The following is a 16,481-nucleotide window of genomic DNA, read 5'->3' as shown; positions in this document are numbered from 1 at the left end:
TAGAGTCGGACACGACTGGCCCGTACGGGCAGGGGTACCTTTACCTTTACCTTTACTCTCCCCAATCTGTGTGCATGGATGCTATTATATTAAGAAAGAAATACCCTGATTATTAGACGGGACGCGGGTGGCGCTGTGGTCTAAACCACAGAGCTTAGGGCTTGCTGATCAGAAGGTCAGCGGTTCGAATCCCCGCGACGGGGTGAGCTCCCGTTGTTCGGTCCCAGCTCCTGCCCACCTAGCAGTTCAAAAGCACATCAAAGTGCAAGTAGATAAATAGGTACCGCTCCGGCGGGAAGGTAAACGGCGTTTCCATGCGCTGCTCTGGTTCGCCAGAAGCGGCTTAGTCATGCTGGCCACATGACCCGGAAGCTGTACACCGGCTCCCTCGGCCTATAGAGCAAGATGAGCGCGCAACCTCAGAGTTGTCCGCAACTGGACCTAATGGTCAGGGATACCTTTACGCTGATTATTAACTACAGTCGTACCTCTTGTTACGTTTGGTTTAGGTTACGCCTTTTCCGGTGCGTCCCGCGGCGACCCGGAAGTACCAGAAAGGGTTACTTCCGGGTTTCGCCGCTCGCGCATGTGCAGACGAGCAAAATGACATCACGCACATGCGCAGAAGCGGCGAATCACGACCTGCGCATGCGCAGAATCGGGTTGCGTTCCTTTCAGGTTGCGAACGAGGCTCTGGAACGGATCCCGTTCACAACCAGAGGTACCACTGTATTCTTTGCGTTAAATAACAACAACCTGCTGGCATTCCCTTAATTCAGACAGACCATTCTGTAACGCCCTTGCAAAAATGGTTCAGTTGAAACTTGAGAAATGCTATTCCTCTACGTTGTAATTTTTTATAGGGAGATAAGATGCCAATTTGACTCCGTGGTACTTCCGTAATGCTCAGATGAATTCTAGGTTTCAGTTTTAATGGTAGACTCCAACCCTAAGATTACAGAAAATATAGCACAGAACTTCCATGTCTGGAGGCAGGGCTCTTTTTGCTTCTAAGGAGTGCTAGCTATGTCCTCTGGCTGATGCTGCAACCTTGTTCCCGAACTCAGTGTAGCAGAGTGGTTGGGATCGCGATCCGGGAAGCTTCTGATTCAAATCTCGACTTGGCCGGGAACTTGCTGGGCAACCTGAGAAAAGCCCCTGTCCTCTCTGCCCCCCCCCCCCAGAGGGGGCAGGAATGTTGTTGTTGTTTAGTCGTTTAGTCGTGTCCGACTCTTCATGACCCCCTGGACCAGAGCACGCCAGGCACTCCTGTCTTCCACTGCCTCCCGCAGTTTGATCAAACTCATGCTGGTAGCTTCGAGAACACTGTCCAACCATCTCATCCTCTGTCGTCCCCTTCTCCTTGTGCCCTCCATCTTTCCCAACATCAGGGTCTTTCCCAGGGAGTCTTCTCTTCTCATGAGGTGGCCAAAGTATTGGAGCCTCAGCTTCAGGATCTGTCCTTCCAGTGAGCACTCAGGGCTGATTTCCTTCAGAATCGATAGGTTTGATCTTCTTGCAGTCCACGGGACTCTCAAGAGTCTCCTCCAGCACCATAATTCAAAAGCATCCATTCTTCGGCGATCAGCCTTCTTTATGGTCCAGCTCTCACTTCCATACATCACTACTGGGAAAACCATAGCTTTAACTATACGGACCTTTGTCGGCGAGGTGATGTCTCTGCTTTTTAAGATGCTGTCTAGGTTTGTCATTGCTTTTCCCCCAAGAAGCAGGCGTCTCTTAATTTTGTGGCTGCTGTCACCATCTGCAGTGATCATGGAGCCCAAGAAAGTAAAATCTCTCACTGCCTCCACTTCTTCCCCTTCTATTTGCCGGCAGGTGATGGGCCCAGTGGCCATGATCTTCGTTACCTGTGTAATCCCTTCCAAGCTGTTGTCAGGGTCACCAGGAGGCAGGGAAATTGATTTCTCTTCCAAGCCATCTTCATCGCACGCAGCGCTGTTTCTGCGCCACTGCAGTTCAGCTTCCAACAAAAACTACATCACTGGTCCTGCTGTCTTCTGTAGCAGAATCTCATATAATTGATTACATTGTTCTGCACCATTTCAGTGCACGGGCATTTATTTATTTCATCTTTTTTAGCTTTTATATATCCCTCCTGTCCTTCAAGGAGCTCAAGTCGGCATGCCTCCTTCTCCGCCTCCCCTTGTTAGCCTCACAACAACAGCCTTGCGAGGCAGGTTGGGCTGAGAATGAATGACTGACCCAAGGTCACCCTGTGAGCTTCACGGCCGAGTGGGGATTTGAACCCTGGCATCTCAGGTCTTAGTGCAGCACTCTAACCACTACACCACACTGCCTCTACATGGCACGAGTAAGTGAACATCAATAGTGTCTGCTTCCATCTAAATCCCCCCAACATCGCTACCGAGATGAAATGGTGGGATGCTTCGGAAACTTAAATTGCTATCCTTTCTTCCTTTTTCCTTTTTCAAAAACAACTTTTATTCATTTATTTTTCACAATCACATAAACAAAACACAATACAGTCGTACCTTGGTTTTTGAACAGCTTAGTTCTCAAGCGTTTTGGCTCCCGAATGCCGCAAACCCGGAAGTGAGTGTTCCAGTTTGTGAACTATTTTTGGAAGCTGAATGTCAGGTGGGGCTTCCGATTGGCTGCAGGAGCTTCCTGCAGCCAATCAGAAGCCGCGCTTTGATTTCCGAACGTTTTGGAAGTCGAACGGACTTCCAGAACGAATTCTGTTCAACTTCCAAGGTATGACTGTATTGAATTAAGCATAAGACTTCCCTTCCCACCTTCCATTGTTCCTTCTGATTCTCCCTTACTGCTGCATATTCTAATTGCCGCATTTTTCTGTATACAAGACGAGGTTTCTTCATTTAATAGATAATGCTAAAAATTGGGGGTTGTCTTATACACAGATAGTGCAGAGGTGGGACAGGCAATTGGTGGCTTCGCTGATGCGTGCAATTGGCAGCGGGGGTCAGGCGGGTGAGCGATTGTCGGCAATCCCCCCCCCCCCCGAAGAAAGCTCAACGTGTCTGGGCACTCTCCACCCATTTCCTCAATCAGGAGTCCCAAAAAATCGGGGTCGTCTTGTACACGGGGGCATGTTATACACGGAAAAATACGGCACTCCAGATTTCCCTTTCTCATTTTAGTAAAGGTAAAGGGACCCCTGACCATTAGGTCCAGTCGTGGCCGACTCTGGGGTTGCGGCGCACATCTCGCTTTATTGGCCGAGGGAGCCGGTGTACAGCTTCCGGGTCATGTGGCCAGCATGACTAAGCCGCTTCTGGCGAACCAGAGCAGCGCACATAAACACCGTTTACCTTCCCGCCGGAGCGGTACCTATTTATCTACTTGCACTAGCAGTGCTTTGGAACTGCTAGGTTGGCAGGAGCAGGGACCGAGCAACAGGAGCTCACCCCGTCATGGGGATTCAAATCACCGACCTTCTGATCGGCAAGTCCTAGGCTCTGTGGTTTAACCCACAGTGCCACCTGTGTCCCATTTTCTCAATTAGGAGTCCCAAAAAATTGAGGTCGTCTTACACACGGGGGCGTCTTATACACAGAAAAATACGGTACTCCATATTTCCCCTTTCTTATTTTATCTCAATGCAATTTTTACTGCTGAATTTACTCCCATCCTGCTAACGCCCTAACCTGTTTGCAATGATTCTTCGAGTATTCTACAAACATTTTCCAGTCTTCCTTAAATACCCTTTCCTCTGGCTCTCCTATCCTGCTGGTTAAGCTCGGCGATTTTGCACCTTCCGCTGTTTTTGTCTGCAACTCCTTCGCTGGTCCTGCTCCCTTCCCTCCGTTTCTGGTGCATATACCATTCGGGCTGCCGTGGCTGTGTAGAGAAACGACCCTCCCTTTCTCTTTTCCCCCTGCCAGGCTGGCCCAAGCTTCACGTCCAGGTGTGGCACCAGGACTCCTTTGGGCGCACGGAGCTGTACGGCTACGGCTTCTGCCACGTGCCTTCCACCCCCGGCTCCCACCAGCTGGACTGCGTCACCTGGCGCCCCCTGGGCTCGTGGCAGGAGCAGCTCTCCCAGCTCTTCGTGGGAGGGGGCCCCCAGCTGCTCAACACCGACCTGATCTACACGGGGGCCGACCGCTACCGCCTGCAGACCTGCGCCATGGGCACCGTCCACCTCCAACTGGCCGTCATCCTCCGGAACTTCGACCGCTATGGCGTCGAGTGCTGAGGTCCTCCCCACCCCGGCCAGGGCTGCCCCCTCGCCACCGTTACGGCTCCTTCCCATTCGGGACCCTCGCCGCTTGGGAAGGGAAGACTTCTGCAGTCGGGAGCAGAAGGGCAGCTCCATTCCGCCGGCAGTCAGTGTGGAACCTATGAGCCAAACGTCCTGAGTTTGGATCTCCAGTTCGGGAAGAGGAAAGAGGACGAGCGATTGGCGCTTAGCCCGGATGGGTCAGGAGGCAGATCTTGTGGGTCCTCGTCTAAGCGGAGCACCTCACAAGCAAGATCCGTTGTGACCCCTTTTTTGGGGGGTGCTGTAAAATCTCTTTCTCGGTCTGATTTTTTTGTCTGGAGGAGTTTGCCCATATCGCAGACAGGACCTCTGTTCCCAGTGCTCCTGAATCTCTGGCAGTGTACAACTTTATTTCTATAAAGGCTATTCTTTTTCCCGTTTGCATTAAATGGTTTTCTTTTTTCCTCCACGAGGTTTTGTGTAGTGCTTGTGGGAACGAGAACTTGGCGCCCTGGTGGCTGGGTGGCTATCCCAACTGCACAAACACGCCATCGTAGTAGGCCCAGTCTGGGCACAAAGCAGTGTGAGGCGGGACAATGGGCAGTATGTGCTTTTTTGCCAATTATTTTTTTATTGATTTTCCATAATTTTTAAAAAAATTGTCACCACATTTAATACAAATGTAAAAGCTGACTTCACACCCCCAGATGTTCCTTCTTTTTCCCTCCGTCCATTGCTGCTCCAAGTACATTAGCTTTCCCAACTTTCATTTAAATATTCAGTTTTAAAAAATGATATTACAATATTTCATCCTTTCTCCCTGCACATTGACTGTACAAGCACCAATTTCTGCTAAGACTTTTATATATTGCTGTAGCCTGTTCACAAAATAAGTAAATCCTCTTTTATCTATCTATAATAATCACTCATCGATAATTTTAAATCATTTCCTTCCAATACCTCTCGGGTAAAGCTTTGCCTGAGAAAAATAGGGTCAATTGGTGCTTCAAACTGGGATAGCTGACCCCACATCTGACAAGGCATTCAGCAAAGACCCCTTTCATCACACCCCGGTGGGCTAAATCTTCACCAGCCAGCTGGATCTGGGAGCCGCCATTTTGATTTCCCACAATGCCTAGTTCTCCCAGTGAGCAATCGAGCCGCCACGCTGCCCTGGCTGTGGTTCCCGCACTTGGTCCATCTGACAGGTATTTGCAAAGCTGTGGATGTAAAAATAGCAGGCCTTTGTTCTGGCTCCAGTGCCATTCCTGCCTCAGCTGGAGAGCTGGCTGTAAAAGGCGGCAGGAATGCCTGGTCTGAAGGAAGTTTCGGATTAAAGCCCACCTGCAAATAGTTTTGGGGGAGAGGGGGGGTTCACCTTCCTTGTGGCCGGCAGAGGAATGCGTTGAATCTTTCCAAAAATGTGCCAGACCCCTCTCCAGTTTGCATGTGTATCACCTTGCAGCAACCAGCAATTCCATAGTCCCTTTCCTTAAAATTACCGTATTTTTTGCTCTATAAGACTCACTTTTCCCCTCCTAAAAAGTAAGGGGAAATTTATGTGCGTCTTATGGAGCGAATGCAGGCTGCGCAGCTATCCCAGAAGCCAGAACAGCAAGAGGGATTGCTGCTTTCACTGCGCAGCGATCTCTCTTGCTGTTCTGGCTTATGAGATTCAGAATATTTTTTTTCTTGTTTTCCTCCTCCAAAAACTAGGTGCATCTTATGGTCTGGTGCATCTTATAGAGCGAAAAATACGGTACACAACCGTAATCCACCATGGATTCTGCCTGGAAGAATTCTTGGCATCAAGTGTCAGCTTGGTGCTCAGAATGGGGAGATGTAGAAGAGAAATTGGGGGAGTAGAGTTGAGCTCACAGAAAGAAACGCCAGCTTCAACCACTAAATTTAAGAACTGCCTGTAGACGGTCTTTTTATTGTGCGTTCATGACGTTTTGTTGGTGTCTAGGCAGTTACACGCGATCCCACTTTCAGTTCTGCTTGCGACAGCAGTTTTTTTCAGGATGGAGACGCATGCTTTGTTTCCAATCCATGCATGTTCCCAGAGCTTCCAGCTGAAGCCCTGTAACTTTTCATGCGACGAGTTCTCAACGTGTGTTGCATTGGTTGTGCCGTAGCCTAAAAATGCCCCTCTGGGCAGCGAGACCATTCAGAAAGCATTGCAGAACAACTATTCAAGTGGAATGGTGTGCGTGTATGGTGTAGGGGGAAGATCATCACTAATGCACTGTGCTTGGGTCAATGGCATGTGCAGAATTTGCCTGCAAAAACACCACCAGTCTAGAGGGGCTTCAAGAATCGTCCAAAAGCGGCAGCCTAAAGATTGAGAGGTACTAGCAAAGCATGATGGCCACATCCCTCAGACTTTATCCTCAGTCCCTAGTACTCAAAGCAGCCATGTCTAATACCATTATTGGGCCTGGTCTCCCAGGGTAAAGGTAAAGGGACCCCTGACCATTAGGTCCAATCGCAGACGACTCTGGAGTTGTGGCGCTCATCTCACTCTATAGGCCGAGAGAGCCAGCATTTGTCCGCAGACAGATTCCAGGTCATGTGGCCAGCATGAATAAGCCGCTTCTGGCGAACCAGAGCAGAGCACGGAAACGCCGTTTACCTTCCCACCAGAGCGGTACCTATTTATCTACTTCCACTTGGACGTGCTTTCGAACTGCTAGGTTGGCAGGAGCAGGGACTGAGCAATGGGAGCTCACCCTGTCGAGGGGATTCAAACCACCAACCTGCTGATCGGCAAGCCCCCGCGTCCCTCTGTATGTTTAGTCAGAAGTAAATTCTGCGCTAAACTGACTGGGACTTCCAATCCAGAGTTTAAAAGCAATGGGACGTAAAGTGATGCTTTTTATTTCCTTAGGGGCTTCCTAACTTTCTTCCCATAACCTGGCCACGGATTCCCTAGTAAGGTCGGTTAAGAGAGAGAAAAAGGATGCTTTGGCCAGCCAGCGAGTTTCCATCCGAGTGGGGATTTGAACCCAGGGCTCTCTGGTTCAGCTCCAGCCCTCTGCAGGCGTTCTCTCCCTCTCTCTGAAAGCGAACTGCCACAGGCCACAGACACACCCCAAAACGAAGCCCCATATTTGCAGCCATCTGACACTGACACAGCATCTATTTATGGTACAGGAAGAGTCTATTTTTAAGTTTCTCTTCCTCGCAGGATCAAAGAAGCTTTGACTCCAGCTCCTCATCCCATCTCGTCCCACATACATGGTCAAATCAGCTGCCCTGCAAGTTCCCTTCTCCAGGACAAAGACTGTGATGTTCAAGGGGAAAGATCCCTTCCTTCTTCATCATTCCACCCCCTTTAATTTTTTTAATTTTAATGCTTTCTTTAATTAATCTGCTGGTACGGCTGTGTAGGCAGCATCTTTTTAAAGCACATTCAAAGACCATTCCTCCCCCTGCAAAATAAAAATCACGAGAACTGTAGTTTACCTTCGCACAGAGTTGCAATTCCAAGCACCCTTAGCAAACTATAATTCCCAGGATTATTTGGGGTGGTGGTGATTTGAATGTGCTTTAAAGGTATGGCGTATATGCTGCTACTCATTTGCTGTTTCCCATTTGAAAGGGTAAGAATTAAATTTTATTATTTAAAATTTATCAGCAACAAAGGCAGAGAAGGAGGGGCCTAAGCTGCCCAAGAAGAAATGAAGGTAGTCTCCTCTGTTTCTATCCTGATCAAATAAGCTCTCATAGCAGATCACAAAACATTAAACATACAGCGAAGAACTTGCAATTCTCTATCACTAGCCATCATTGCTGGGTTGTCAACTGACTAGGGGGGGTGGAAAAGCTTAGTGGCAGACCAGTAGCAATCTGTATAAATCGACAGCCAAATCTTTTCACTGGTGTGGAGATAAAATAGTACTACCTGCTTTGGTCTGAAAATCAAGGTGCCCTGAAAAGTCCAAGAGTTTTAGGGTGGCAAAGAGAAAGGAGGCAGCTGATGATGCTATTAAGAATAAAAACCTGGTCCTAGTTCTTTCGAAAGACGTATACACACCCTAAACTTGACTCATCTCCAAGAACCAGGAATCAAACCTGGCTATCGTTGACCATAATTTTTGCATCTCCCTGCCATTTAGCTACGCACCACCTCCTCAAAGTTTTCTCTTTTCTGTACCTGCCAGCTAAGATTTCATTTCATGCATCTGAGGAAGTGGGCTTGAGTCCACAAAACCTCGTGCCACAGTACATTGTATTATAGCCTTTAAGATGGCCCAAAACTCTTTGAGTCTAACTTGGGGTACCTCAGTGGAAAGTCCTCAGCGCGCACACACACCCCAACACTGCTCCAACAGCAGTACTCAGAAGAAACCTGACTGTCAGACTTCCACTTCCCTTCTTCAAAGTTTGGTGCAGTCAACGCTTTTCGTTTCCACATGACTCTTGCGGAGGGAGGCTGTGGTCTCTTGTAAATTGAGGATTTATGTTTTACAGCTGCAAAGACAGAGATAAGGCTGTCTCCATTGAACAGCCCCAGCTTATCGGGCTAAGGAAATTCCCAAGCTATTTTGGGACTTTCCAGTGTTACATCTCCAGAGATAAGAGATCGGTTTCTATCTACTGTCCTTGTGACCTTGTGAGTGGTTCATGGTGTCTGTCAGCCTCAGTTTCCCTCAGCTGTAAAATGGGGATAAGACTATGAAGCCTTGAATGGCGTTTCTAGGCAGCCTCCTCCCATAAAAACCAGCAAACTCGCCAAGATAATCAATAGAGACTGGGTGGCTACCAGAAATGGCCTCCTCTGTCGTCTTTTGGATTTATCCGTATTTAATCTCTGCCTGTAGGGTTTATAGCTCTGTGGCTACTGCTGTTGATCTCTTGCAGTGCATTCCTAACCATTTCTACTCCGAATGTGTACTGCTGAACTCAGTTCATTTGCACTGGCTTAGGTATGTTTGTTAAGCCACTTTGGAGGCGAAGTACTAAAAGGCTGCGTATAGGTTTCTCATGTAAACAGGGAGGCAAGGGTTTCGCATTCCATAGATCCAGATACTTCCAGTGCTTCTGTATCCGGAAGAAGGATCTGGCAATAAGGACATAATAAGAGCTATTCTGGATCAGGCCATAGACCAGCATCTTGCAATCAGGGCCGACTCCAGCATCTTGCAATCAGGGCCGACTTATGCTTTCCTGCAACTGAATGAATGAATCTACTTTATTAATCTACTTCTGTCTAATCTTCTATTAAAGCCAGCCATGTTGATGCCCACTGTAACATCTCACGGGAGCAAATTCCTTGCGGCGTTTTCATTCTCGGGGCACTTTCTTAATAACTTATTTAGAATTTGGGGTCGGTGCAGGATTTCAAGCCTATTTCATCATTGCAAAGTGGCAGAGTGGGTGCAATTTTCTATCCTGCAAGCATTTTCTGCAGCCTGCACTTCCTGACCTCCATGAAGTCTTCCCCTGGGTTTTGAGTGACGCATGGGCACCCAGGAAGGGGGCAGACCATGGGACAAGCAATTTATAGAATGAAAAGACACTCATGAACCCTTCCATGCCACCTCAGAAGGAAAAGTCCTTGCATCAAGATCCCTGCACTGCACACCTGAGAGTTTCACTGGGAGCCTTCTCTCCCCTCCGATAATTTTAAAGCGCCGTTTCTTTCCTCATTAACTGATGCAGAATGGTTGGGGGAAATGAAGGGGTGTTTGCGTTGAATTTTCAGCACAGTTCTAGTGTCAGGCCGCTGCCGCAGGCCAGGAAGCGGCAGGACCAGGAAAGAAGCAGACCACAGAAGGGAGTAAGCTGGACCGCAGTTGGTTACTTAGGGGGCCATTCTTCCCGTAGGGAAAGGCCCCGGGGGAGCCAGGCTCCAGTCTGCCCACCTGCTTAAACTTTCCACGTGGATCAACTGTTAAGTCACGCTGGGGAAATGTGGGTGGCTTGACTTCTGTCGAAACAGGGAAGTCAAGCAGCGCTGCTACCTTCCCACCTGCCCCCAGAGCCTTCTGCTGTTGTTTGTTTTGCCAACTGCCCTGGTCGGAAACTAGCAATTCCCCCTGTTCCAAGGGGCTGTTTGAAGGACGGATACTCTCCAGAAACTTCCAGGCGTGCTATTTTATCATCACACCAGGCTCTTTCGGGGGGGGGGGGGCAGAGGGGAGGATGCAATTCACCAGAAACAGATCCCTAGCGTAGGAATCAGCAGCTGGCAGCCTCTATACCAAATGAGCTCCTCTGAGCACACGACGTGCCAACCAAATGGGCAGAGGAAGGGCACGGAATGGCCCCTGTGTCCACAGGTGGGAGGTGGGTCAGGGTGGAATGGCCCCTGTGTCCACAGGTGGGAGGTGGGTCAAGATGGAATGGCCCCTGTGTCCACAGGTGGGAGGTGGGTCAGGATGGAATGGCCCCTGTGTCCACAGGTGGGAGGTGGGTCAGGGTGGAATGGCCCCTGTGTCCACAGGTGGGAGGTGGGTCAAGATGGAATGGCCCCTGTGTCCACAGGTGGGAGGTGGGTCAGGGTGGAATGGCCCCTGTGTCCACAGGTGGGAGGTGGGTCAGGATGGAATGGCCCCTGTGTCCACAGGTGGGAGGTGGGTCAGGGTGGAATGGCCCCTGTGTCCACAGGTGGGAGGTGGGTCAGGGTGGAATGGCCCCTGTGTCCACAGGTGGGAGGTGGGTCAGGGTGGAATGGCCCCTGTGTCCACAGGTGGGAGGTGGGTCAAGATGGAATGGCCCCTGTGTCCACAGGTGGGAGGTGGGTCGGGATGGAATGGCCCCTGTGTCCGCAGGTGGGAGGTGGGTCAGGGTGGAATGGCCCCTGTGTCCACAGGTAGGAGGTGGGTCAGGGTGGAATGGCCCCTGTGTCTGCAGGTGGGAGGTGGGTCAGGGTGGAATGGCCCCTGTGTCTGCAGGTGGGAGGTGGGTCAGGGTGGAATGGCCCCTGTGTCCGCAGGTGGGAGGTGGGTCAGGGTAGGGAACCGTAAAAACCAGTGATCTTCAACACATCTGGGGCAGTGTATCCCATAAGTTTGCACTCCACATTGAGTGAAGACCTGCTTCTTTTCGTTGTCCCTGAATATATTGCTAACCTTTCGTTAGGCGACCCTCAGTTCTAATGAGGGTTGGAGAACCTGCGGCCTTCCAGATGTTGTATTCCGGTCTTGTTTTGGGGGTTTCCCGCCTGGTTGGCCACTGAGAGCCAGTGTGGTGTAGTGGTTAAGAGCGGTAGACTCATAATCTGGTGAATCGGGTTCGCTTCCCCGCTCCTCCACATGCAGCTGCTGGGTGACCTTGGGCCAGTCACACTTCTCTGAAGTCTCTCAGCCCCACTCACCTCACAGAGTGTTTGTTGTGGGGGAGGAAGGGAAAGGAGAATGTTAGCCGCTTTGAGACTCCTTCGGGTAGTGATAAAGCGGGATATCAAATCCAAACTCTTCTTCTGTGAGAATGGGATGCTAGACTGGATGAGCCACAGGCGTGATCCATGCAGAAGGACTTTTCAAATGTTCTTGGGCCGCACTACAACTCCTGTCATCACCGCTACTCATGTGTTTTGAGAGGGAATTGGTTCCCTTCCTGCTTTGTTCATCGTTTTATCAGCCTTTTCCTGTCTTCACTTGTCTTTTAAGGACATTACAACAGCCCGGATAGGTCAAGCCAAAATCCCACCTGGTCCAGCATCCTGTTCTCATTGTGGCCAACAAGATACCTCTCTGGGAAGGCTGTGAGCCGGACCAGAACTCAACAGTGCATACCCTCCAATATTCCTCATGAAAATAGGGGCATTTCTCTTGAACCACACCCGAACTGACCCTCCTTGAGCCCCCATATTTTTGGTCCTGCTGCCACAGAAGAAGGGAGAGTGCTGTCACTGCAACACAAGTAGGACAAAGCACAAACGTCCTTCACTGTCTTGAGAAAACCCCATAATCTCAATTTTATTTTAATTTATTATTTGGTAGGTTTGGTAGGTGGGATGCGGGTGGCGCTGTGGGTTAAACCACAGAGCCTAGGACTTGCCGATCAGAAGGTCAGCGGTTCGAATCCCCGTGACGGGGTGAGCTCCCGTTGCTCGGTCCCTGCTCCTGCCAACCTAGCAGTTCAAAAGCACGTCAAAGTGCAAGTAGATAAATAGGTACCGCTCTAGCAGGAAGGTAAACGGCGTTTCCGTGCGCTGCTCTGGTTCGCCAGAAGCGGCTTAGTCATGCTGGCCACATGACCCGGAAGCTGTACGCCGGCTCCCTCAGCCAATAAAGCGAGATGAGCGTCGCAACCCCAGAGTCGGCCACGACTGGACCTAATGGTCAGGGGTCCCTTTACCTTAGGTTTGCAAGAAGAAAAGCGCACACACACCAATAAATTTTAGAAAGGGGCAAGATTACACATGGATGCACAAAACATTATTTTTTAAAAATATCAAGACTCCTTGTGATCTTCTTTGCTCCCCTTTCTTCCTGCTCTCTGCCTGCCCCTCATCACACAGAGAATACAGGCCTCTCCTCCTTGCCTCCTCTCCACCAGATGCTATGAGCTGCCCGAGGAAGGAGGCCGGCAGGAAAGGCCATAGGGAGGCAAAAGGATGCTCCCTCGCAGCCGTAGCCGCCACTGCTACTCGGGACAAATCCTGGCTCCTCCTTCCTGAGCTTGGCGGCAGCAGCAGGGACAGGGGGAAATAGGGACATTCCGGGATGAAATCAGAAACCAGGATGGCTTTTGCAATTCCGGAACTGTCCCAGGAAAATCAGGGCACTTGGCGGTACGTCATCAGTCTTCCCACTTGGGATTCACAGTGTGATGGCCTGGGATTCCGAGTCTGAGAGCGATCCGGAGGAATCCCAGCCGGCACAGGAGTCCCCGCCTCCAGGGCCGGCTGAACTGGGGCAAGGCCTAGATGCTGAGGAAACTCAAGAGCAGGCACCAGGTGAAACCATTCTGGCCCCAGAGGTGCTGGAAGACTCAGTGGCTACAGGTGAGTCTCCCCCTGGGCCCAGTAACCCTTCGGCCTCTCCTGATCTGCAGAGGCTTAGGGCAGAGAGGCGAAGGGAACTGGTGTCTCCCAGGAGGAGTGCTCGCCTTAAGGCCAAGAGAGGCGGGGCTTCTGGGGGCCGGGACCGCCCCCGGCCTTAGAAGAAGATAAAGGTCAGGCAGCCCGGTCCCAGGTTGCGGGAGCAACGTCGTTGTGGAGTACCTGCTTTACCCAGTCCTTGATCTGCACTCCCAGTGTGCCTGTTCCTCGCCCGGCTTCCTGTTCCTGACTATCCGGTGTTCCTGTTCCTCGCCTGGACTCCTGCTTCTGCCCTACCAGTGTTCCTGTTACCCCGCCCGGCTCCCTGTCTCGGACCTCGCGTCTCATCTAGTGATCGTCTACCCTGCTAGAGACTCTGGACTGATCTTGGGCTACGGTAATAATACCTTATCCCCCCTGGGACCAGCACACACAGCAGCTTGGTTTCAGGGGCGAAGACCCCCACATAGCCTTTTCTTGGGCAGACGTTTCTCCAAACCCTTGACCATGTGTATGTGTGTGTGTCTTTTTCCCTTTTCTAGAGCTTTTCCATCTCTGCGGCCTCCGCAGCTGCCTCCTGGCTTGGCTGCTTTGGATCTTGGCTTGGCTGAAAGCCGGCCCCTACCTGGAAGGCCGTTTCCAGGTCACTGCCCTCCTTCCCCAAAGCGGCTGTCTTGCATTGTTGTGCCGGCTGGCTGGCCGGCTGCCCAGGGGCGCTTGCCTCCGCTCGGCCTAATCGAGGGTGAAAGTACAGGAACTGCGGGACCTTCCCGGATTCCTCGGCCTGCTCCGGATCCCGGAAAGCATGTCCGTTTCCCGGCATCCTCCTGACCCAGGAAGGATGCCAGCGACGGGACCACCTGGTTGCGGCCCCTAAAGGGTGGAGGTGTTGGGTAGAGGAGAGCAGCGCAGCTGTGTGGCATCGCCAACTCGCAAGTGGTGCACATCCCAGGTGGAGCCAGGTGTTCAGCGGGGTGCAGAGAGCCGGTGCTGAAAACTGCATCCCTGTGCCATGTTTCACATTCAAAGATGGAGTTTCCCGGAAGGTAGGATTCCCTCAATGTGTACAGCATCTGCCAGCAATGAAAACGTACCAGATATTTTCATTTGAAAAAAAACACCAGAATCCTTTCTCCTAGGTATCATGTCAGAGGAAATAATAATAATAATAATAATAATAATAATAATAATAATAATAATAATAATAATTTTTTATTTATACCCCGCCCTCCCCAGCCAAGGCCGGGCTCAGAGCGGCTTACAAGCAATAATAAAAACAAGTTGAATGATTACAACTTAAAAACAAAATTAAAATAAAAAGAACGGTCAGACCAATATTTATGTATGCAACTACAGCAGCAAGGTAAGGTAAAGGTAAAGGGGCCCCTGACCATTAGGTCCAGTCGTGGCCGACTCTGGGGTTGCGGCGCTCATCTCGCTTTATTGGCCGAGGGAGCCGGCGTACAGCTTCCGGGTCATGGGGCCAGCATGACTAAGCTGCTTCTGGCGAACCAGCAGCGCACGGAAACGCCGTTTACCTTCCCGCCGGAGCGGTACCTATTTATCTACTTGCACTGGCAAGATTTCAAACTGCTAGGTTGGCAGGAGCTGGGACCGAGCAATGGGCGCTCACCCCGTCGTGGGGATTCGGACCGCTGACCTTCTGATCGGCAAGTCCTAGGCTCTGTGGTTTAACCCACAGGTTATTGATTGCCAAAAATCGGAAAAGTAGCAGCGTCCCAACTAAAACAGACTGGTTATCTAAAATGATGGAATACTTCCATATTGCCGAACTAACCGGGAGGATAAGAGGAGATATGGTGCAAAAAGTGAATAAGGAGTGGGCTAGCTTTAAGGGATACATCAAAATTTATGTGGGAAAAGTAGAATTTCTGACAGATATTGAGTGAATCCAGAAAAGGATTAGAGTGAAAGGAGAGTAAAGTCAAGACAGAAGAAGAGATTAAAGAAATAATGAAATGCGTTTAAACTAGTTGGAAAAATAAAGTAACAAGAACGGCTCGAAGTCAAGTCACTTGGTGGGTGTCCGTGTGGGGTAGGTGTGTAGGTGTGTTGATATGTACAGTATAGGTAGGTATTATATAGAGTAATGTAGGTACGTTTTGGGACGCGGGTGGCGCTGTGGGTTAAACCACAGAGCCTAGGACTTGCTGATCAGAAGGTTGGCGGTTCGAATCCCCATGACAGGGTGAGCTCCTGTTGCTCAGTCCCTGCTCCTGCCAACTTGGTAGTTCCAAAGCACGTCAAAGTGCAAGTAGATAAATAGGTACCGCTCCGGCGGGAAGGTAAACGGTGTTTCCGTGCGCTGCTCTGGTTTGCCAGAAGCGGCTTAGTCCTGCTGGCCACATGACCTGGAAGCTGTATGCCGGCTCCCTCGGCCAATAAAGTGAGGTGAGCTCTGCAACCCCAGAGTCGGCCACGACTAGACCTAACGGTCAGGGGTCCCTTTACCTTTACCTAGGTATGTTTTATGTTATGAAAATAAGGTAGCGTGTTGTGCATGTGTATTGCGTAAATGTATATGGATGTGTTTTATATGTTAATAAAATTTAAATTAAAAAAAAGGAAGCACAACAAATAGATTTTGGGCCTGCCGTGTTCTTAAAGGCACATGAACCTCTCTTTTTTGGGGGGGGGGAGGTGGCAAAATTTCAACAGAGCGGAGAAGGGGGGCACTTGGTTCATCGCGGTGATTTGGTTCAAGGTGTACCACCCAATATTTCACAGATTTTGCCTTTCCTTCTGCAACAACCAGCTGCTTCTGTGGGTTTGGATAGCTGGCCGAATTTTACTTTGATAGATCCCTAACCAGAGTATAGAGGGTGTCAGGGGAGGGTTAGTACCTCTGGTGGGGGACACATCATGCTATTTCTGGGGTAGTTTGCCCCCCTTTGGTCCGCACCCTGCATTCAGCTCTCACCTGTGGCTCCTAGAAGCTGTCAGCAGGCGACAGCAGCCACAACCGAGGAATGGATTTGACTGGTCTGCTAAACCAGGTGAGGGTAGCCGATGGGTTTCAGTGTGTTAGGGTCTTCCCCTGTGTGGAAGACAGACTCCGGTGGATTGAGCAGACGAGACCAAAAGTGGGTCCAACAGTCAAGAAGGCAGTTTCCGCACGTGCTGTCGAGGGACGTGTGGGGCACATGGGGCTCGTCCGCTTGGGAAGGGAGCGCATTTGGGAGAAGGAAAACTCTGACCCTGAAATATACTCATCGAGTTGAGTGTGAATTTCATGCTCTTTATTCAGCTCATAGT

At 50.4% G+C, this 16,481-nt stretch overlaps 1 protein-coding gene across 4 annotated transcripts in view; it reads left to right on the top strand.

The window, feature by feature from the left end:
* Nucleotides 1-16,481, top strand: part of B9D2 (B9 domain containing 2) — an 87,255-nt gene that overhangs the window by 28,708 nt on the left and 42,066 nt on the right. For 2 of the 4 annotated variants that reach the window (XM_028742183.2, XM_028742184.2), the window contains exon 4: nucleotides 3,891-4,650. The exons of the other annotated variants lie outside the window; for them this stretch is intronic. In XM_028742183.2, the coding sequence (XP_028598016.2) occupies nucleotides 3,891-4,204 (314 nt within the window). In that variant the 3' untranslated portion in view covers nucleotides 4,205-4,650. Of the gene's footprint in view, nucleotides 1-3,890; nucleotides 4,651-16,481 lie in introns of those variants that run through there. 4 annotated transcript variants of the gene reach the window in all.

Source organism: Podarcis muralis, chromosome 7 (genome assembly GCF_964188315.1).
Source record: "Podarcis muralis chromosome 7, rPodMur119.hap1.1, whole genome shotgun sequence".
Lineage (NCBI taxonomy): Eukaryota > Metazoa > Chordata > Lepidosauria > Squamata > Lacertidae > Podarcis > Podarcis muralis.
This window is presented reverse-complemented; position numbering and strand designations above follow the sequence as displayed.